This window comes from Delphinus delphis, chromosome 17, assembly GCF_949987515.2.
Source record: "Delphinus delphis chromosome 17, mDelDel1.2, whole genome shotgun sequence".
Classification (NCBI taxonomy): Eukaryota; Metazoa; Chordata; class Mammalia; order Artiodactyla; family Delphinidae; genus Delphinus; species Delphinus delphis.
The window spans coordinates 76,310,850-76,331,572 of NC_082699.1; the positions used below are offsets into that span (position 1 = coordinate 76,310,850).

General features: G+C 50.7%; 1 protein-coding gene across 1 annotated transcript in view; it reads right to left on the minus strand.

Annotated features, from left to right (window-relative positions):
- Nucleotides 1-20,723, minus strand: part of COL22A1 (collagen type XXII alpha 1 chain) — a 237,922-nt gene that overhangs the window by 149,902 nt on the left and 67,297 nt on the right. Inside the window, exons 10-11 of the mRNA XM_060035315.1 lie at nt 19,557-19,619; nt 15,039-15,077 (exon numbers count right to left, since the gene is read on the minus strand). Of these exons, the coding sequence (XP_059891298.1) occupies nt 15,039-15,077; nt 19,557-19,619 (102 nt within the window). The remainder of the gene's footprint in view (nt 1-15,038; nt 15,078-19,556; nt 19,620-20,723) is intronic.

A 20,723-nucleotide genomic window follows, 5' to 3' on the forward strand; every position in this document is an offset into this window, starting at 1 on the left:
AGGAGATCAGTTAACGTGAGTGGAACCTTCCAGAGGGGACGTCGCAGGCAAGGCAGCCTGGGGGGCAGGACTTCAGGGACTCGGCAGGCTGAATGCAACCCTCATGCTCCTGCAACCGTCCCTTAGAGAAGGGTGGGCCAGTTTGGACAAATTACTTGATCTCAGAATCTCGGTCTCACTTTCTATGAAAAAGGAAACAACTACAGACACTGTGGAGCTTGTATAAGTATGAAGTGTCTCCGCGGGGGTTCGTGTAACATTTCCAAAGCTGGTCTGCACGATACCTGTTTGATTTGTAGTTTATGTGTGACGGGGTGGGGGGAAGATTGCCAAGTCCTTGGGTCAAATAAGCTTGTGAACTGCAGTTAAATAAAGTTAAACAGGGTCCTTCACGGCAGGTTGTCTTGAAGCCTTAAACTTGCTCTGTGGATGGCGGTTCTGCACAGTGTCCTTGCCCGCCTGACCTGCCCCTGGGGCACGTGCGGGGACCCTGCACCTCCTCAGGGGCCAAACCGAGTCCTTCACACACGTGCGTCCAGGGGACCAGGCTGCCATCAGCAGGGGTTCAAAAGTGTTAAAAGGGAGTTAGTTATTGAGTAAGAAGAAGAAAGACGAAGGCAGTCTCTGATTGGCAAGCCTCGTACTTAGGTGGGATTTCCGAAGCGGAGAGACTTTCTCGTTGGTCTTAGGGAACGTCTGACTCTCCTTGGCTGGACACAAAGGCAGGCGAACAGTCTGGGTATTTTCACACGAGGAAGGATTGTTCAACATCAAGGGCCCAGGGTGTTCTGCGGTGGCCACTTCCTCGGGACAAGTGGCAGTCGATGGGGTGCTTTCTGGGGTCCAACTGTCCCTGTAAGGGCAGGGCAGCTGTGGCCGGAGACTTCTCAGCCTCTATTTCCACACCCACACAACAGGGGTGAATTCCCTGCCTGCCTGCCCCTCTATCTGACTATTTTGAAACTCAAGCGAGGTTGAAAGAGGCAACCAGTACAGATACAAGTGATTTCTGCAATACAGAGTGACAACTAGACACCAACCAGCATCGCTATCGTTAGCGCTAATGGCAGAAACAGCAGGAAAATTAACGGTACACTAAAGAAAACGTTAAGGGGATATTACAGACGTGCTGCTGGCGGCCAGTCTTCGCTACACATTCACGACCTGCCAGGTTCTGAGCTGTTTACCCTCATCAGTGCACTCGACCCGTCCTCACAACAATTCCACAGGGAGATGCAACTGCTACCTACGTTTCAGAGTTTACGACATGGAAACGCAGGGACTCAGTACTCTGCGAAGTTACAGCGTGTGTAGCGGGAGATCAGACTTGGGGCCCCAGAGTCGGCCTCGTCGTCTGCACAGCACTTGGCACTTACACGCACGGCCCTGCTTGGATGCTCGGTCACCCTGTGGGTTACGTGTTCCATGCTGTCTTCACGTGCAGCCCATGAGCACAGAGGAACCCTGACTTTCTGGCGGCTACCCAGAAGTTCCATGGCCTGGTGAGGCAGCTTGGGGCGGCTGAGGCCTGGGCACGCAGCCTTGCCCTCCCTCCGCAGAGATCGAGGTCAGCCCCACTCAGCCTCAACCAGCCGTCCTTCCCTGGGAAAGCATCAGAGCGTCCCCAAAGGCCTCGCAGGAGGCAGGAGCTCTGCCTCAAGCCAGGATGCCGGGGGTCAGGGACAGGGTGGGCTCAGCTCCCCAGATGCCCCGTCTCCAAGGCCATGTTTTATCTCCGGCCCCATCCTGCTCGGATCTTAGCAAAAGGCTGTGTGCTTCCAAAGGCAGGGGGCAGCCTACCGAACCCTGCTTCCTTACATTAGGGATAAATGCAACACTTTCCAAAAGGAGACGCTCCCCACAGCGCACCCCTCTAGGGTCAGCCCTCTTGGGGTGACGCGGTGCGAAGCTTGCCCCAGGGGTGGGTTACCCAGTCCTTGAAGGGCCAGCCCGTCTTCTGGCTGCTGCAGGTGGGAGGTCCCGCAGCTGCAGGCAGGGAAGGGAGGTCTAGATGGGCTCCTGCCTCAGGAATACAGCGGGGAGAGCAGCACAGCACGGCGTTTCCAGGACCATCTAATAGAGGAAGCCAGGGAGAAGACCAGAGACAACGCCAGAGGGAACTCCAGAGAGTTCTGGAACCTCCCCTGTGCCCACAGTTGTCAAACGCCCAGCTCTGTTGGCACTTTCCAGTAGATGCCCAACAAGTATCTGTGTGAGTCCGTCTCCTCACAAGACAAGAGCTCCACGAGACGGGAACCAGGGCTCCGTCACCTCCGCGTGAGCCGCGCCCACGTGGCCCCAGGCCCCACAAGTGTTCCTGCGCTTTAACTCCTTCCCCAGAGCCCTGTGGAAGTGAGCCCTGCGGGTACGAAACCCGCAGGGACAAAGGGAACAGCAAGCTGTTATAGGAAAACAACAGTCTCAAGAGCCAGTCAGCTGCAGCTTCAAATCCCGCTGTCCCTCAGTACCAACGGCCCGGGTCAAGTTAGCGGCACACCGTGAGTCTCAGTTTACATCTGTGAGGAGGCATCATAAACGTCCTGCAGGCTGTGTGCTTCCCAAGGACGGGGACAGCTGGGCAAGCTGGCTTTAGAGCACTGGTGGGCAAAGAAACAGCCTCTTTAGACATGAATATTTTCTTTGTCTGAGAAGGTAACATCTTTTTTTTTTTTTTAATCTTCGAATCATGGTTAGGATAACCAAGCTGGCACTGCAAACAGACACATTCTGAGAAATTTCCACTTTCAAGTCATGATGAGATCCAGGCATTTCATTAAATGGGTTCCTGCCCTTGAAAACTGTGTCCCCGAGGATAAGTCAACATGACCCGCATATTTCATGTTTCAGGGCCACCTAATCTTAACGTCACAGACCACCATGCCCCCGTGACACGCTCTCCAAAGTCCTCCACCTGGACTCAGCTGCCTGCAGATGTTCTGAAGACAGAGTTACAGCCCTAAGCTGTCCGCTGATATCCCATCAGGAAAGTCATGCTACCACTCTGAACCTCAGTTTCATCATTCCTAAGATAGAGGTTCATGCTTCCAGATGAGAAAATGAGTGTGGATATAATTGGTAGACTATAAAATATTATTAAAATGCCAGTTGTTTATATTCTGTTGAGAACTAAGAACTCTTTCGCAAGCCCATAAGGTGGGTCAAAGAAAGGAGTGGGGAACAGACTGGAGGTGGCCCTGGAACTGGAAAGGTCGGGCACAGGGAGATCTTCAAAGGGAATATATGCAGCTCAGGATCCACAGTGAAGTACAAAAAGCAGGAAAGCGGAGGGAGGGAGGGAGGGAGGGAGGGAGAGAGGAAGGAAGAAAAGGAAGGAAGGGAGGAAAGCAGAGGGAGGGAGGGAGGGAGGGAGGGAGGGAGAGAGGAAGGAAAAAAAGGAAGGAAGGGAGGAAAGAAAGGAGGGAGGGAGGGAGGGAGAGAGGAAGGAGAAAAAGGAAGGAAGGGAGGAAAGAAAGGAGGGAGGGAGGGAGGGAGGGAAGAAAGAGAAAGAGAAAGATGAGAGAGAGGGGGAGGAGACGGGAGGGGAGGGGAGGAGGGGACCAGACTGGCGAGCAGGGTCTGGATTCGTATGAAGCCTCTGCTGCCCGTTAGCTGAGCAGAACAAGTGACTTCCCCTCCTGCTCTCAGCTTCGTCGTCCACAAACAGGGTGACGCAAGGAGTAGTAGTACCTCTGGCACGAGGTGGTCTGTAAGATGCCTTGAGACAATGCTTTGGAAAATGCTCTGTACACAGGGAAACGTGAAAGAAGCATCAAGTTCTGTTATTTGGGGTAAACTGTCTGGAACCTCTGTTCTTCACCTGTGAAAAGGAAGTCACTCAGCTTAAGAAGATGACCATATACATATATACAGTGGAATACTACTCAGCCATAAAAAATAACAAAATAATGCCATTTGCAGCAATGTGGATGCAGCTAGAGATTATCGTACTAAGTGAAGTAAGTCAGAAAGAGAAAGACAACACCACGTGACATCCATGCGGAATCTAAACTACGGCACAAATGAACCTATCTATGAAACAGAAACAGACTCACAGACCTAGAGAACAGACTGGTGTTTACCAAAGCGGGGGGGAGGGATGGAGTGGGAGTTTGAGGTTAGCAGACCCAAACTGTTACATACAGAATAGACAAACAACAAGGTCCTACTGTATAGCACAGGGAACTATGTTCGATATCCTGGGATAAACCATAATGGAAAAGAACATAAAAAAGAATGTATGTACGTATATAACTAAGTCCCTTTGCTGTACAGCAGAAATTAACACAACACTGTAAATAAACTACACTTCAATAAAATTTTTTTTTAAATAAACAAAATACACTTTGTTTCATCTTTATGATATGTCACAGTTATTATGGAATTGCATTAATAAAATCTGGGTGAAAAACTTAAAAAAAAGAAAATGACCATAGATAATGCATGTGAAATCCATCACAGATGATGACCAGGGCTCGGGGAAGAGAGGCTTTCCCCCAGCTCACACGCACAGCTGTGACTCAAAATCGGGGGGGCCCTGATTCCAAGCCAAGGCGCTGACCTCTCTTCTGGCCACCCCCTCATGCACACACACACTGCCTCAGTAATCTCACTGGGAGCCCCTGGTGGGTAACACGTGGCAGGAAATTATCCACCCATATGCCCACTTGTCAGAACCAGAGCTCTAGGGATTACCTGGTTACTTCACTGGGCAAAACAGACAAGAGAGAACAGATACTTCCCCTGTTCTTTCGATTAATTAAATATCAGAGCTTTCCCCCGAAATACTGAGAAAGACCCTGCTTCGCTGCTACAGGTGCCATGTTAGTGCCCCTCTCCTTCCACCGGCAGAGCCGCAGCAGGCCCTAGGGTGGGGGCTGATGAGTCCTCTGGGCAGTGGTCCTCCAGGTGTGGTTCCCGAGCCAGGAGGGTCAGCATCACCTGTGCCTTGTCAGGAGGGCAGATTCTCTGGCCTCACCGCAGCCCCACTGAGTCAGACAGACCGGGAGCGGGGCCTGGCATGGTGGTTTAACAAGCCCTCAAGGGGGTTTGGGCACCTGGTCAAGTTTGAGAACCACTTCTCTGTGGCGTCAGAATGCATGAGCTCACTTCCTGGCTTGGCCACACGGACAGAGAAAGTCACTTGCACCTGGTCACATGGTTAATAGGCCTGTACAATAAGGACAACCATCTCTACCCCCAAACTGAGCAGCTTGTGTGTGAGTCCTGGCAGACAGTAGTAGTTGTAAATATGTGGGACCGTTATTATTCTCAGATGCTCTGCAAATTATTTCGGATGAACTGAAGAAAGGAAAAGACACCTTACACCTCTACGGCAGCCCACCTGGAACACGCTTTCTAATAACACTCCCCAGGCTCCCTGAGGCTTTGGGAGTTACAGAAGTCCTCCCTGGGGGAGGCAGGGAACACTGACATTTCCCAGCTGTCAGCCGGCCCTGGGGATAAGACCAGAGGACGCAGAAGATGTCACTTGGTGTAAAAGGTGGAAAACTACGCTGGTATCACGGTAATTATACTTAACAGTTATGAGCACTTTTTACAAATGTTAAGTCATTTACTTTCATTAGTTCATTTCATCCTCGTTGTAACCCTCTGAGGCCAGTAGAATTATAGTCGCCAATTTATAGGTGAGGTAAAGCACGGGTTGCAGGGGTTGAGTAACTGACTTGCCCAGTGTCCACAGCTGCTAAGTGGCCGAGCTGGGATCTGAGTCCAGCCGGTCGGTGTCTAGGGTGCATGCCCTTGGCCTCCCCTGCCCTCCCAGCCCAGCTGCCTAGCAGTCCAGCATTTACCCTCCCATAAATGCTCTCCCCTCCTGTATGAAGCCCTTGGCCCTGTGGCTGGGCCATGAAACTCGCCAAGAGCCTGAGTGTCAGACGGGGCTGGAAAAAGTGCAGACTTTCCTATTCCAGCTCTGCCTGGGGCCGTGAAAACCCCTGAACTCAAAACTTCCCCGACGTGTCCTTCAGCACCACGGACAGGGTCTGCGGCATCTTTATTCTAACTCCCAGCATTTTGCCCCAACCTACAAGGCTATTTGAGGGCACATAGGCAGCTGAACCTATTTTCCCCTAAACCCTTTAATTATGATAAAAATAGAAGGCACTCGACCACAGTTATCCAAGTCGATAACCATGAATAAAGCACATTAAGGCACAGGCTAAGAATAGGAGTCGGGGGCACGGATTAAGCCAGCTGTGAAAAAAGAGGATGAGACCCAGAGCTGGCGGCAAACGGCATAAATTCATCTTAGAGGTTTCACACATACAAGCACACACATACCATTTATACTTCATGGCTCAGGGGCTCTATGATGTAGTCAGCGCATAAAATAAGTCGATTCCTACAAGGTACATGGGTTTTGAGGGTCAAGAATTCTCCGATAAAAGCATCCTTTTTGGGGGAGGGCAGGGAACCGGCATTGGCCAGTGCAGTGGTTAGGAATGGGGGTGTAGGGTCGGACAGACACAACCTCAGCCCCTCACCCACCACTCTGTGCCCTTGGGCATATGCTCCAGACTCCTTCAAGGAGCTGCAGGAGGCTGACACGCATAAAGTGAACAGCTGGCAGATATCAAGTGGTCAATAAAAGGCTGATGTCATGATTCTTTCCACCACAAGGCATCTTCTTTGAGACAAAGCCACTCGACTGTTGCGGACAAAATCACCGAGTGCTGGCCACTGAATTCTCCATGGCTGCCAGTGTTAGCGCCCCACCCATCCCCTCGGACAGAATCTGTGAAGTAAGCGTGCCCATCATCCCCTGCAACGGCACACGTCCCACCTCCACCAGAACCCCGTGCTATGCAGAAGCACCTCGCGCTGAGAGCGCTTCTTGGCCAGTGCTCTGGAAAGGAGGCACTGGGAAGAAAAGCCGTATGTAGCAGACCCCGCGCTTCACTCCCCACCCACCTGGACAGCCCATCACCTCCACGAAATCCTCTCATCTCGCAATTTCAAGTACAGCCTGCCGTTGAAAGACACCAAAGAAAGAACTGACTCGGGTGGGAGGGACTCAGTCTTTCACACTGTGGATGGCACAAGGTGTGTCTGTCACGTTGAGATCAGAGAAACGTCACTGTGAGAGCAGGTCTGACTGTCCCATGAAGTGGGACATGCACTGCGCCGCTGCTTCACAGGAAGGGCTCTCAGCCAGCTCAGACCTCAGGCCGCGGGCTGGTCAGGACCATGTGAGCGGCAGCGGCACTGCCACCCACCTCTCTGCCCTACGAGCTCTGCAGTGGCGCAGGTATTTTTCTAGACACTCTTCACTCGCCACCCCTCCACCCGCCTTGACTCTCAGTGCAGACGGCTGGATTAATCCTACTCCAAAGTTCACGTCCATCCTTCTGCTGTCCTTCTCCAGCCCTCCAGCACAGGACTAGACCTAAATTGGGTAGGCGTTACACTTTTGAACAAACCAGAGCTCACTATAAACTACTTCGTCCTCTCCCTATAGCTTCTACGGTGAAAACACCGATGTGTAGGAGCATCTTCCTAAGTCTCAGCGCCCTTTCCATGAAATGATGATGGTGATACCCTCCACCTGCCCTCCCTGGGAGGCCTGAGTAAGACAATGACTGTGGAACCACCTGGCTCCGTGCTTGACACCCCGAAGGTTACTGTGTCAGAAGCATCTCCAGGATTCCACAGGAGAAGGGGCCGGTGGACGTGCAAGGAGGAGGAATCAGTGTCGGGGAGGTGGAAACGTGGACCCAGAGATGGACCCAGAATTGGCAGGAGACGGAGACGGGGGAGGGTCGTTTGGGGCCAACACGCAGGGGGCTTGATCCTCCACGTAACACAGAGTGGCTGCGCAGGGGTCTGTAGGGAACGGTGTGACCACAGCAGCGTTTAAAATCAAACGCAAAATCACGTGCATTTGCATGTTTCAAATAGGACAGCGAGAATGCGCCAAAGGAAGCCACCTGGAGCTGAGGAGCCCCAGGCGCCCTGCCCACCACCGGGCACACGAGTCCCCAGTGCTCCTCAAGCCACTGCCTTTCCCGAGAGGCTGGATCTTCAGGTCCACAGCAATGCAGGGGAGCCTGCTTTGTCCAATTTCAAATCATCAGAGAACAGGAGGCACTGGGCTTCTCAGGGGCCTGGTTTGGAATAAGCATGTGAGGAACCTACTTTTCTCAGACCTGGGGACCAGCCCACCTCAGCTGACAGCTCTGAACCTGGCCTTCTAACAACCCTCCTTAGTTCCATCAAGATGGCCGTGGCCTCTTTCCTCGGTTTCCCAATCGGCACCTTATTTGTTTAACTTCACGGTGAACCAACCCATAAGGGCTTCCCCCGTGATGACCTGCACGCGGCTCCGGCATCCGCTGCAGGACACCTGGCTGACGTTTCTAGAGGCAGCATCCCAGGGAGTCAGAACGGCCTCTGCTGTATGTCTGGCTCCGATTCCTCTTTCCCCGTCAGGTTTATGGTCCCGATAAAAATGGAAGCAAGCCATAAAGACAAGGAACCGATGTTTGCGTGACCTAGAATTCTGTCTGCTACTGAGTCAACCGGCCCAATAAAGTTTAGCTGAGTTCCTTCTATTTGCTCGCATAGTTTTTCTGGGGCACCGCACTGTGAAATCCGAGCACAAAATCCATACAAAGTTTTATTTACTGCCGTACGGATTTCTGTGAAAATGCTGAAGAGAGGACTTTTTGGTGGTGGTTGTTTTGGTTTCTTTCCCCCCGCTACCAAGCGCTGAGTACACAGCTGCTGACCCAAGCATGGCTTTACGGGACACTTGGCCACAATTCCACCCCCTGTGGCTCCCAAGGGCCCCCACCATCTACAAGGTGTGAGCCAGACTTGATGAGGGGCTGCAAGCCCTTCCCCTGCTCTGTCCTCTGTTACTCTCCACTCGAGGGACACAGGGGGCGGGGGAGTCTCCTCAGCACCGGGTCTAGGCTGGTCTCTACCTGAGAGCTGCCTTCTACATCCCATCCCAACTCTAATTAAAATATTAATACCAGCAGCTGCTCATAAAGAAAGCAAAGAGCCCCAGCAGGAAATGCATTGCCCTGTGTATCTGAGCAGCGGGTGATGCTGGCTTAGGTGAGCTGGGACTCCGCTCTGCAAAGGCATCTACAAGGGTCCACGCTGGGCCCAGCCTGTGTGTGTCACCGCTGCCCTACCCCACCTGGCTCGCTGCATGGCTGCAGGGATATCTGGGCTCTCATCGCACAGCCCCAGGCCCTGGGAGAAAGAACACCGTCCCCGGGCTTCTAAGTGAAAGTACTGAGTCTGTCGTTCTGTTTGGACTAACGTAGATAATGTGTCCGAATTGACCATCACGCTCGGAGAATCCAGCGCCCAGGTGGCTTAGACCTGATTCCCGCTAATGCTTTCGGATCTGCCAGGTGCTCTGCGAAGTTCTTTCCGTGGATGCAATCACTTAACCCTCACTTCAATCTTACAAGAGCCTATTATTGTTACTATTATCTTCAGTGTACACATGAGAAAACAGGCACCAAGAACTGCAATGACCTTTCCAAGGTCACACAGCAGGACAGGGGCAGTGCCAGGTTCCCAAAGCCTGACCCTCAGCCGCTGCCATGTTCTGTCATCTGGGACCAGCCGTCACAGCACGCAGGGTTCGGCAAATGCCCCATGCTGGGAGAGAGGGCTCTTCCCTCCAAAATAATACTTTTGGATTTGGATTTTGGCTTTTGGATTTCATGCATGAACAACTGTAAATATACTATTATTTTTTATTTTTTCATCATATTAAGTTTAAGCTCTAGTTGTTAGTTAAATGTTTATGTTTTGCAAAAGTACTAATGTTATAGCAACATAAAGAGCAATTAACAAGGCACAAAATAGCCCAAATCCCACTCCCCAGTGCACTGGCTCTGCTCGCCGCACACGCCTTTCGTGTGGGAGTGCATGTGGCTTCCTATTCTACTACTTCATTGACGCCATGTTGCGTGCACATCTACATATATAAGGGCTTCCTAATTTTCACTTGAAGAAATGCAATTTTCCATCAGATTGTTTCCATTTTTTGCTGCCGCTGGTCACCATTAAGAGTACTTACAAAGAACAGAGTCAGCTTGCAGTCGTTTTGTTTCTGTTCCTCCCTTCATTGGAACTGTGCTTACAATAATTTCCTAGATATTTTTTAGTTTGATTCTCTAAGCAGCCCCAGCAGTACAATACCGGGTATCCTGGGAAACCCTCAAGGTGCAGTGCTGACGTGACCGGCGTCCTAGGCAGGGTCTCCTGATAGCGTCGTCACCCTCTGAGCGTGTAACAGGGTGGAGGATGGAGGTGGCACAACAGGCTCGATTAAGGACCAGGAAGAAGAAGAAACACTCATGATTAGACAACCACGTGACCAGAATGTGTGTGCATGTCTCCTCCTCTGAACTGGTGAGTGAGAACTCTGGGGGAGGCCCAGGCCATGTTTTACAGCTCTGTGAACCCACCACTCTCCCACGTACTAGGTACTTGAACGCTGTTTACTGAAGAAGCACATCTGTCACTCTTTTATGGATTTTAGCAACAGCTTCTAGCAGACAAAAGAAAGGAATAAAGATAAGGGACAGATTTTTACATGAACTACCACGTGCCAGGGACTAAGCCAGGTGCTGTCACAGGCACTGCCAACCTCCTATAAGCCCCACAACAGCCCTAAGGGGTGGGCATCAATGGCCCCACTTTACAGATGAGGAAACTGAGGCTCAGAGAGACACCACCCAATGCTCACCCAGCCACTGCAGAGCTGGGATCCAAACCAGGTCTGCCCAACTCCCCGAACCTGCTTTCTTTCCATCACCTGAGCCCACATCTGAGCACAAAACGAAAGCTCTCTTTGTCCTCGTCCCCCCAGGTGCTAGATTCCTAAGGGAAAGAGGAACGCTCCCAAAGGGCAGAGGTCTATCTCCCCAGCATCACATGCACCCCTGCAGAGGAAAACTGGAGCGACGCTCTGGCTTCCAGACACCAGAGGGCGCTGTGGGTCCAGGAAGGGACGACAAGGCAGCCTCTCTGTGGGGTTCCTCCCCTGAAGGCTCTGGTCCCCCAGAGCGGAAGGACCCTCGGGATGCAAAAGGAAGCTCACTGGACACCACGCACTTTGGCCTTGTTTTTGTTGTTTCTGAATTTTTTTCTACCGCGGGGCTCATGGACCACATCTCCATGGAAAAGACTCAGTGTCCAGCCGTAGGAAACCTTACACCAACATCTTCACTCTGCTTATTAATTTATTTTGTCAACATGGAAGGACCAAGGGTGGGAAGGGCACGGAAGTCATCACCCCTCCCTGCTCCCCCTGACTCCCCCCAAACTGGTCCAAACCAGCCCACCAGCACTGGTCCACACCATGCTGCCGCCGCCCTCTCTTACCCTCCTCAACAAGACAGCGTTGCCAGTGACGACGGGGCGGGGGGGGGGGGGGGGGGCGAGAACAGCGGCATCACCCATTATGCGGGCTTGCGACGTGGGGCCCTGGGTTAATCTTCCCAGCATCCTCACGTGGTAGGAACTATTATCATTCCCCTTCTCACTCTTACAGAAAAGGAACCTGAGGCTCCACATGAAGGGGAGCCGGAGTGTGAAGCTGAACCTTTCTGACTGCAGAGTCTGTGACCATTCTACTGGCTCTCGGTCCTGGATGACGGAGGTCCACACTCCATCCATCCATTCACTTACTAGGCAAGCATTTATTTAGTGCCAGCTGTCTTCCAGACGCTGTGAAGGAGGGTCCATGCCTATCTTTCTCTCCTTCTGTGCCCCCAACACCTGGGCTACGCGCAGATCTTTTCAGGCAGCCCCTAAAAGCCTGCTTCCCCCTTTCCCTGAGCCCTATTTCATACGTATTAAAACACTGAGGGAGCTTTGTCCCAAGAACCCGTGGTGAACGTGGGGTGGAACGGGAACCAGAGAGAAGGCTGGCTTCCAAAACTAGGGGCAGAGGCAGCCCAGGAACAAAGCACCACACAGTGGTCCTGGGCATTTGGTGGGGGGCGCTGGGCAAGTCAGGAGGCCAAGAGCTCCGGCAGTGTTCCAGCTGTGTGACACTGGGCCAGTCACTCACCTTCTCTGAGCCTCAGTTTCCTCAGCTGCAGAAAAAGGGGTAATTGAATCAGCCTTCCAGCTTCCCTTCACGAGTGATTGTGTTTTCTAGCCATCTTACTAACTGTGACCTTGGGCAGGTCACTTGACCTCTAAGCTATGTTCTCTCATCTGTGAAAAGGGCATAGCTGTGACTTCCTCGAAGCACTGTCTTAATAATGAGACATTAAAGCATGGAACACAGCATACACGGTGCCTCGCCCTCAGATAGGTCAATGCACATTGTCACAGTGGCTGATTACATCACCAAAAATTTAAAAAAACCCCAAAAAACCACAGCAAGATTCAGCGTAACATGACTGGACACAGTCGCGGACTGTGGACACATCAGGCTCCAGTTCATCCAATCCCCTTGGTACTCTGCGATTGCTTTCGAGAGAATATTCAAGCAAAAGAGCCGGTTTGTTAAGCTCTGTCCACGTGCATGAGTCACCAGTGGTCTCCTTTCTGTGGATCCTGTTGTCCCCTTGACTCTCCCTGGCCCCGCTGCATCCTTGGAGGGGAAGCAGAGACTCCAAGTTACGGAAGACAGCCCCAGGGACTCAGGCTGGGGGTGGGCTGACGACCCAGTCTCAGAACTGCCACCTGCAAGGTCCCTTATGCATCATCACATCCCACCCCTTCGTTTCTACAGATGAGGGAGCAGAGACCCAGAGACGGAGGTGACTCATCCTGAATCACACAGCTCAGATGTGGAAGAATCTAGACTCAGACTTTGCTAAAAATGCCCAACTGCAAGAGAACGTCAGCTGAAGACAGAGCCAGGAGTGCCGGCGTCTATTCAGCTACGCGTCTCTTCTGCCGGCACCGGATGTGTGGGGAGGTCTCCCGGCTGGGACTGTGGCCCGGCAGCTTCAGGTCCTGAGCGTAGCGCTGCAGCCTGGGCTTTGGGGCACCGGGTAGGTGCCTCCAGAAGCAGAAGGCTGCCTGTCCTGAGCTCAACCAGAACAGACGGGGCAGAGATGCAGCTGCTGCTCATGGGAGAAAGGGGGCCTGTCAGCTTCTCCTGGTGGCGCCAGCACATGAGAAGGACAGCACATCACTCGGAGGACAAGCCGGCCCAGGAGCTGCACGTTGGTCTTGCCTGGGAAGCACGACCCAGGCTGAGCGCCCTGACTTCAAGCGCTCTGGCAGCCCCAGTCCTGAACCCGAGGAACATGTAGGTGTCCTGTTAATACCCTGTGCCTGGGTTCTGGGCTCTTAGGAACCGAACATGATGGCAACCATCAAACCTGAGTGCCTAGGTTCCAGGTGCTGTGCTTTGAGACCACACAGGAATCGAGGAAGATGGTGCTGCCAGTCCTGCTGTAGGCAGCGGGAGACCCAGACGCTGATGGCAGAGCTTGGGAACACCTCGACTGACCCAGGTCTGCCTGGTGCAAAGCTCGTGTTACACTGTGTGTCACACTGTCTCTCAAATGGCTCTGTATTCCTGTGCAGTAGTTATTACGTGTGCATGTGTGTGCCTGTGCGTTTAACACAGGTTAAAAAAGAGAAGTTCCTTGTGGAATAAATGAAGACACAAAGAAAAGTAAGGGAAAAAATAAATACTCTCACAGCTTTGCCACCCACAGACAACCAGTGGTTAACAATGGGGGTTTGCCCCCAGAATCAGCCTCCCTCTCTGAGTCTCACACACACACATAAACACAACTGGAGTCATACTGTATAGATATTTTGCAATGTGTTTTAATTAAAAATGAACAAAATGCTATCTTCATTTGCTGGGTCATTAATTATCCTTCTAAATGTGATTTTGTGCCTCTAAATGCCATTGTATTATTTAGCTGTACAGTAACTCACGTTATCTTTTGCCCACTGCAGAGCGTTACAGTTGTTTCCAGGCTGCCTTATAAATCACGCTGTAATTACGAAACGTGTGGGTATGTACTTGTGCACAGCCTTGATTTATCTCCTTAGAGTAAATCTCTAGACATGAACGGACTAAATAAAAGGTGCTACACGGAGAGAACGAGCTGGGCACATGAAAGCTCTGTTTCCATAGTAACCTGACAGAGTGGCACCTGCTTTATACCATCAGCCCCACGCAAGGGGTTGATGTGAGCCCCCCTCTGAGTAACGATATCCTTCCGAGGTCCAATGCCCTGCATTCTGAGTCTACAATTGCCTAGACTCCAGCAAAATAACCAACATAAATGTATGTTACAAAGTATTGTGGCTGCCTCTCCTGGGAAATGGGAGATGTATTTTTAATCGCTGGTGTGAGTGGAAAATGGCATTTTTAGTGACTGCTTTATTTCTCCTTCTAGGCTGACACACCTTAAGAAAGCTTTCCTCTTTAGAAGGAATCCCCTCTTTCCCAGGATCTGTTGACCTTGTACATCATCATCACAACTGATGACGGTTAAAGAAGGTGCAACATTCGTATCCAGGGAGAATGTGAATAGGCCTCCATTCCTCTGCCTGTCTAGTCCTACTGCCACCCATGACTCTGGCCCTCATCATCTTGCCTTCGTGCTTCTGCAACAATCTCCTGACTATTCCCCGAGTTCCTCTGGTCTGCCCGCTCTCACGTCCATCGGCACCTGCTCTTTGGACCTTCTCAGCATGTCTGATCACGCACAGACCGTCCAAGGCCTTCCCATCGCTGCAGACAAGGCCTGAACACATTCTGATATTGAATGCCCTGTATGTTGGTCCTCAAACCACATCTGCAGCTCTGCATCCCAATTTCCATGAGCGCCATTAAGTACCCTCTGCTCTAAGCACTGTGAACCATCCACGTCCTGAACAAGCCCTTCCCTCCCACTTCACACACTGAGGCACTCAGCCCAGGAAACCTCTTCCCCTCCCACCCAAGTTCTTACCAGGCAGCACCACGACAGCACACAACTCTCCCGAACCCAAGTGTCCCATTCTGTTCCCGGGCCACATCCACAGCCCCTGGAGGAATGAGACAGCAGGGAGGTGCTTACCTTTTCGCCCTTTTCTCCGTGGACAAAAGGTCCTCTGCCCTGGAAAAGCAAAGCAGAAGGCAAAGGTTTTCTACGAAGCATTGCCACGGCATGACATCACACGTGGCAGATGTGCCCTGGGATTCAAAATGGTGGGCTGCTTTCTCATAAGCCCTGCCAAGGAGCCTCTAAAGACACTATCATTTACTGAGGGTAGATTCTCGTGAGCTTTATCTCATTTAATTTTTCCAACAACTCAGTATTATGGTACTATTCTTTCTTCCACATCAGCTTTATTGAGATATAACCTACAGAGCACATAATTCACCTATTTAAAGTGTAGGGCTTCCCTGGTGGCGCAGTGGTTAACAATCCACCTGCCAATGCAGGGGATGCGGGTTCGAGCCCTGGTCCAGGAAGATCCCGCATGCCACGGAGCAACTAAGCCCGCGAGCCGCAACTACTGAAGGCCGCGCGCCTAGAGCCCGCGCTCCATAACAAGAGAAGCCGCTGCAATGAGAAGCCCGCACACAGCAATGAACAGTAGCCCCCGCTTGCCGCAACTAGAGAAAGCCCGCGCACAGCAACGAAGACCCAATGTGGCCAAAAATTAATTAATTAATTAACTAAAAATAAAGTGTACAATTCAATGGCTTCTTAGTACATTTACTAAATATACTAAATGTGGTGGTGCAACACCACCACAATGAACTTTAGAATGTTTTCATCATCCCAAAAGAACCCCAACCCATTGCGGTCACTCCCCTTCTTCCCCCATCCCCTACTCTGGGCAAACATTAATCAGTTTTCTGTTTCTATAAATTCACCTATTCTAGACGTTTTATATATATGAAATCATACACGTGGGCTTTTATGACTGGCTTCATAGCCCGTGTTTTCTTAGCAAAGTGCTGTCAAGGTTCACCCACCTTGCAGCATGTGTCAATACCTCATTTTATTGCAGAATACTATGCCATTGCATGGCTATGACACACGTTTTATTTATCCATTCATCACGTGATGAACATTTAGGTTCCTTCTACTTTTCCATTATTATGAATAAGGCTGCTATGAACATCCATGAACAAGTTTTTGTATGAACACATGTTTTCATTTCTTTTGGTTATACACCTAGGAGTGGAATTGCTGGGTCATATAATTCTGTGTTTAACCCTTTAAGGGCCACCAGACTGCTTTTCAAAAGCAGCTGCAGCATTTTACACCAGCAACGTATGAGTTACGATTTCTCCACATTCCTAGTTGTTCTACACATTATTAAAGTGGGATGTTAAGTCTCTCACTTCAATTCTCAATGTTTGCTTCATATATCTGGGGGCTCTGTTATTAGGTGCACATATGTTTATAATTGTCACATATTTTTAGAGGATCGACACTTTTATCATTATAAAATGTTCCTCTTTATTTCTATTAACCTTTTTTAAAGCCTTTGTCTGATACTGTTACAGTCACTCCAATTTCTAATGTTTCCTATTTGTGGAATGTGTATTGTCCATCCTTTTACTTTCAACCTGTTTATATATTTGAATCTAAAGTGTGTCTCTTGTAGACACAATACAGTTGGATCTGTTTTTACGTCCAGGCTGAAAATCTCTGCTGTTCAATTGGTTTGTTTAATACATTTAGAGACAATGCTGTTTTTGATGTAGGTAGATTGACATATGCCATTTAACTTTTTGTTTTCTGTGTCTCCTGACTTCTTCTGTTCCTTTATTCCTCCTTTACTGCTCTTTTTTGCATTACATGAGTTCTTTTTAGTGCAACATTTTAACCTCTTTAAGGATATTTTCACCATATAGTTTTGAATTATTTTCTTGGAGGTTGCCTGAGGTTTACCATATACATCTTAACTTATCAGGATCTACTTAAGATTTACACTAACTTACTTCCAGTGAGACTTAGAAACATACTCCTACGTGATCTATTCCTTCTTCCCCATTTTTGTGCTACTGTTGTTACAAATATTTGTTAAATACCCAATGATACACTGTCATAATTATTACTTTGAACTTGTCACTCCACTGCATTCTGGCCTCAATTATTTCTGGTAATGAGTCAGCTGATAATCTTATTGGGTTTTCCTTGTACATCAGGAATCATTTTTCTTTTTCTGCTTTCGATTCTTTTGCTTTGTCTGTTAGCGTTTTTTACCATGATTTTTCTAAGGATGGACCTCCTTTCTAAGGATGGACCTCCTTTCTAAGGATGGATTTTTCTAAGGATGGACCTCCTTTCTAAGGATGGACCTCCTTCTAAGGATGGACCTCCTTTCTAAGGATGGATTTTTCTAAGGATGGACCTCCTTCTAAGGATGGACCTCCTTCTAAGGATGGACCTCCTTCTAAGGATGGATTTTTCTAAGGATGGACCTCCTTTCTAAGGATGGAGTTTCCTAAGGATGGACCTCCTTCTGTTTCTCTCGATTGGACTTCCCGAGGCTTCCTGAACGTGCAGATTACTGCTCTTCATCAAATTCGGGATGTCTTCAGCCGTGATCTCTCTGAACACTTTTTCTGCTCCTTTCTCTCCGCTCCGGGTACCCCTGTTATGTGCACTGACGCACTTCACGGGCCCTCACACTTCTCTGAGGCTCTGTTCATTTTCCTTCATTATTGTTTCTCTCTGATCTTCAGACGACATGATCGCTCCTGATCTGTTCTCAAGAATGCTGGCTCTTTCTTCAGCCAGTTCAAACCTACTGTCATGCCTCTCGAGTGATTTTCCTTTTCATTTCATTGACTGTACTTTACAATTTCCATTTAGTTCTAGAATTTCCATTTGGTTCTTTTTAACAATTTCTACCTCCTTATGTTCTATATCTGATGAGATAATGTCATGATGCTCCCCTCTGCTTCCTTCCAAATGGCTTCCTTTAGTTCTCTGGATATGATTACAATGGCTACTTTGCAGGCTTTGTCTGTTAGATCCGACATCTGTGCCCTCTCACAAGCAGTTTCTGTAGCCTGGTTTTTCCCTGTGTATCAGTAAAATGGGTGTTTCACTAGCCCTCACCTCACAACATCGAACTGAGGGTTAAATGAGCCAGAAATCGGTAAAACATACAGCACAGATGCCGGCACGCCATGAATGCTGTTAAATGTCAGCCTCTCTTCCTATTTCCATGTTAATTTGCACAGAGCGGCTGCTTCCCACCTCTGCACAGGAGGCCGGTGTGTAGAGTGTGGGTGAAAGGTATAGCTCAGCAAGTGAGCACAAGACTCAGATTAAAATAGATTCAAATCCTGCCTTTGCCACACACAGGCAGAGCACCTGATGTGATCACGAGCGCATCACGCAAGTCTGAAAATTCTGTATCCTTCCCGTCCGTGAGTGATGAGCTTAAGTTTAAGAAGCTGTTCTAAGGAGTAAGGAGGGACCAACATGAAGCCCCTGTGAAGAAGGGCAGGCGGTATAGTTGCAATCATGAGCTCTCAGGTGATGGCACGGGGGTGTCTGCCAGGCTAACTCTTCTAGGGGAGCGGCTCTGTCTTGTCGTCGGGTTTCCCCTGCGCACTGAGAACCTAAAAGGAACTGATTACACTCGCGCTCATTCACTGGCCTCCTACCACGGGCCAGGCATTTTACAGACAAAGCTGCTCTTTTCTTTATTCTGTTCATGGAGCGAATGAGGTTTTCAGGGAGGTTTAGCAACCCGCTTGCAGTCACACAGCCAATAAAGGCAGGAGCCGGGGACAGCTACTGAGGCCCACCTGACTCCAAACCTGTGCTACTGATGCTACAAGATGCAGTCTGAAGGATGGGTTTAGTGCTTCCACCAGGCCAGGTAACAACAGAGGAACAATAGCATTTACTTTGCTTCTGCACTGTTACAAACTGTTTACATGCGTTAACTCGTTTTAATCCTCATCATGCAACTCAACAGTTAATTTTATCCTCCCCACTTTACAGATGAGGAAACTGAGGACAGGAAGGTTAAGTATCTTGGTGGAGCCAGCCTTTGCTTGCCAGCCGTGTGGCTCCTAAGCCCTGCTCTGCACCATGAATCGTTTATCTCTGCAATTCTTCCCTGACCCACCATCCACTGTGCTCGCTCATCAACCTAAGGATGCATGAACACAGTCTGTGCTGGGCCAGATGCCGGGATGCTGGACCGACAAACGGCAAACCGCGGTATCAGGGAGTCAGCTGATGCGGGGACTGACAGGCACCAGGGATGTGGGAGAACCGAGGGGGTGAGCCAGACCTGGGGTCGCAAAGATACCCTGGAGAACTACACCGGTTGAGTCTGACAGGTGCGAAAACGTGAGCCAGGCAGGAGGGGGAGGTGAGGGGCAAATCGGGGTGGACAGAGGGCAAAATGATTCCTGGTAGAGGAAAAACTATATGCAATGGCCAGGGTGAGACATGGCCAGTTCGGGGAGTCATCACTGCCAACCTGGAGCACAGACTTCAGGGGCTGAGGGTGGAGTGGTGCAGGGTGAGGCTGGAGCGGCCGGCAGGCCTCCTGTGCCCGTGCAGAGGGGTCCCCCCCACTGGCCACGCAGAGGGGCCTTCACTCACCATATCTCCTTTCTCTCCCTTGGGTCCAGGAGCTCCAGCCGGCCCAGCGGCTCCCATGTCCCCCTGAGGGGTGGAAACCAGAGACGAACGTTGGGTCGGGTCCTCCGACCAACCTCTCCCACACCAGCTGCCCATGGCCCACCTTGCCCCAGTTTTCTGGAAGCAGTCGATTTTGTCACTGCCAACTGCACCATGAGGCCAAGCCTCCCACCCCCGGAGAGGGAAGAAGTATCTGAGTAATTTTCTCAAACTCCTAATTCCCGGAACGAAGGACACCTGGAGAAAGCAAGTGGGTGAAAGCATTGCACCCTTGACCTGGGGAACGGAACGGCAACTCCTACGCATCTTACTGGACGCAGCGAGGGCGGGGCGGGCCCCCCCCCCAGGCATCCTGGAGCCTCCCCAGGAAGCTTCAGGGCCCCCCCCAGCCCCGCTCCCCGCAACCCAGCGTCCCACCCCCTGTCATGCCTCTTCCTGCTGGCTCTGAGTCCGGGGACATGGCTCCCTGGTATGTCCCCGCATCCAGAACGGGCCTGGGCACCCAGGATCCACCAGGCCACGCCTGTGGACACGACCTGAGCTACCTCTAGGTAAACAGAGCCGCTGGAATCAAGGTGTTTACACAGCATCTTAAGCACGGACGGGCTGGGACACTGGCTAAAGGGCCAGGACTGCCAATCAGCCACGGGGCAGCCAGGCTTATCTGCAGCTGGTGGGACCTGTTTCCCTCCCTAGAATCCCCTCCCTCCCACCTCATCTTCTCTCTCAGGGTCAGGGGTCAGGCTCTGTCGTCTGCACAACCCCAGATCTGTCCGACCACAGCACAGCTCGGTCGCTCCATGAACGGCCACTGCTTCAGACAAATGTTTTCTACTTAGAGCTTCACAAACCCCCGAACAGCTTTTCTCTCTTCTTCCATCTGACAGCCCAGGAGCTGAGGCTACAGCCCAGGGGCTGCTCAGCAAGGCAGAGGCCCCTGCTCTCTCTCTCGCAGTGAACACCTGGCACCTTGGACCTCCTGTGTGTGTGCGTGTGTCTGTCTGTCTATTCTCCCCATCCTAGCATACTGGGGACAGAGGGGAGAAGGGCGAGAAAAGGGGAAGATGAAGGAGGTACATACAGAGGAAGGAAGAAGGGAGAGGACAAAAGGGACCTTAGGAGATGCTC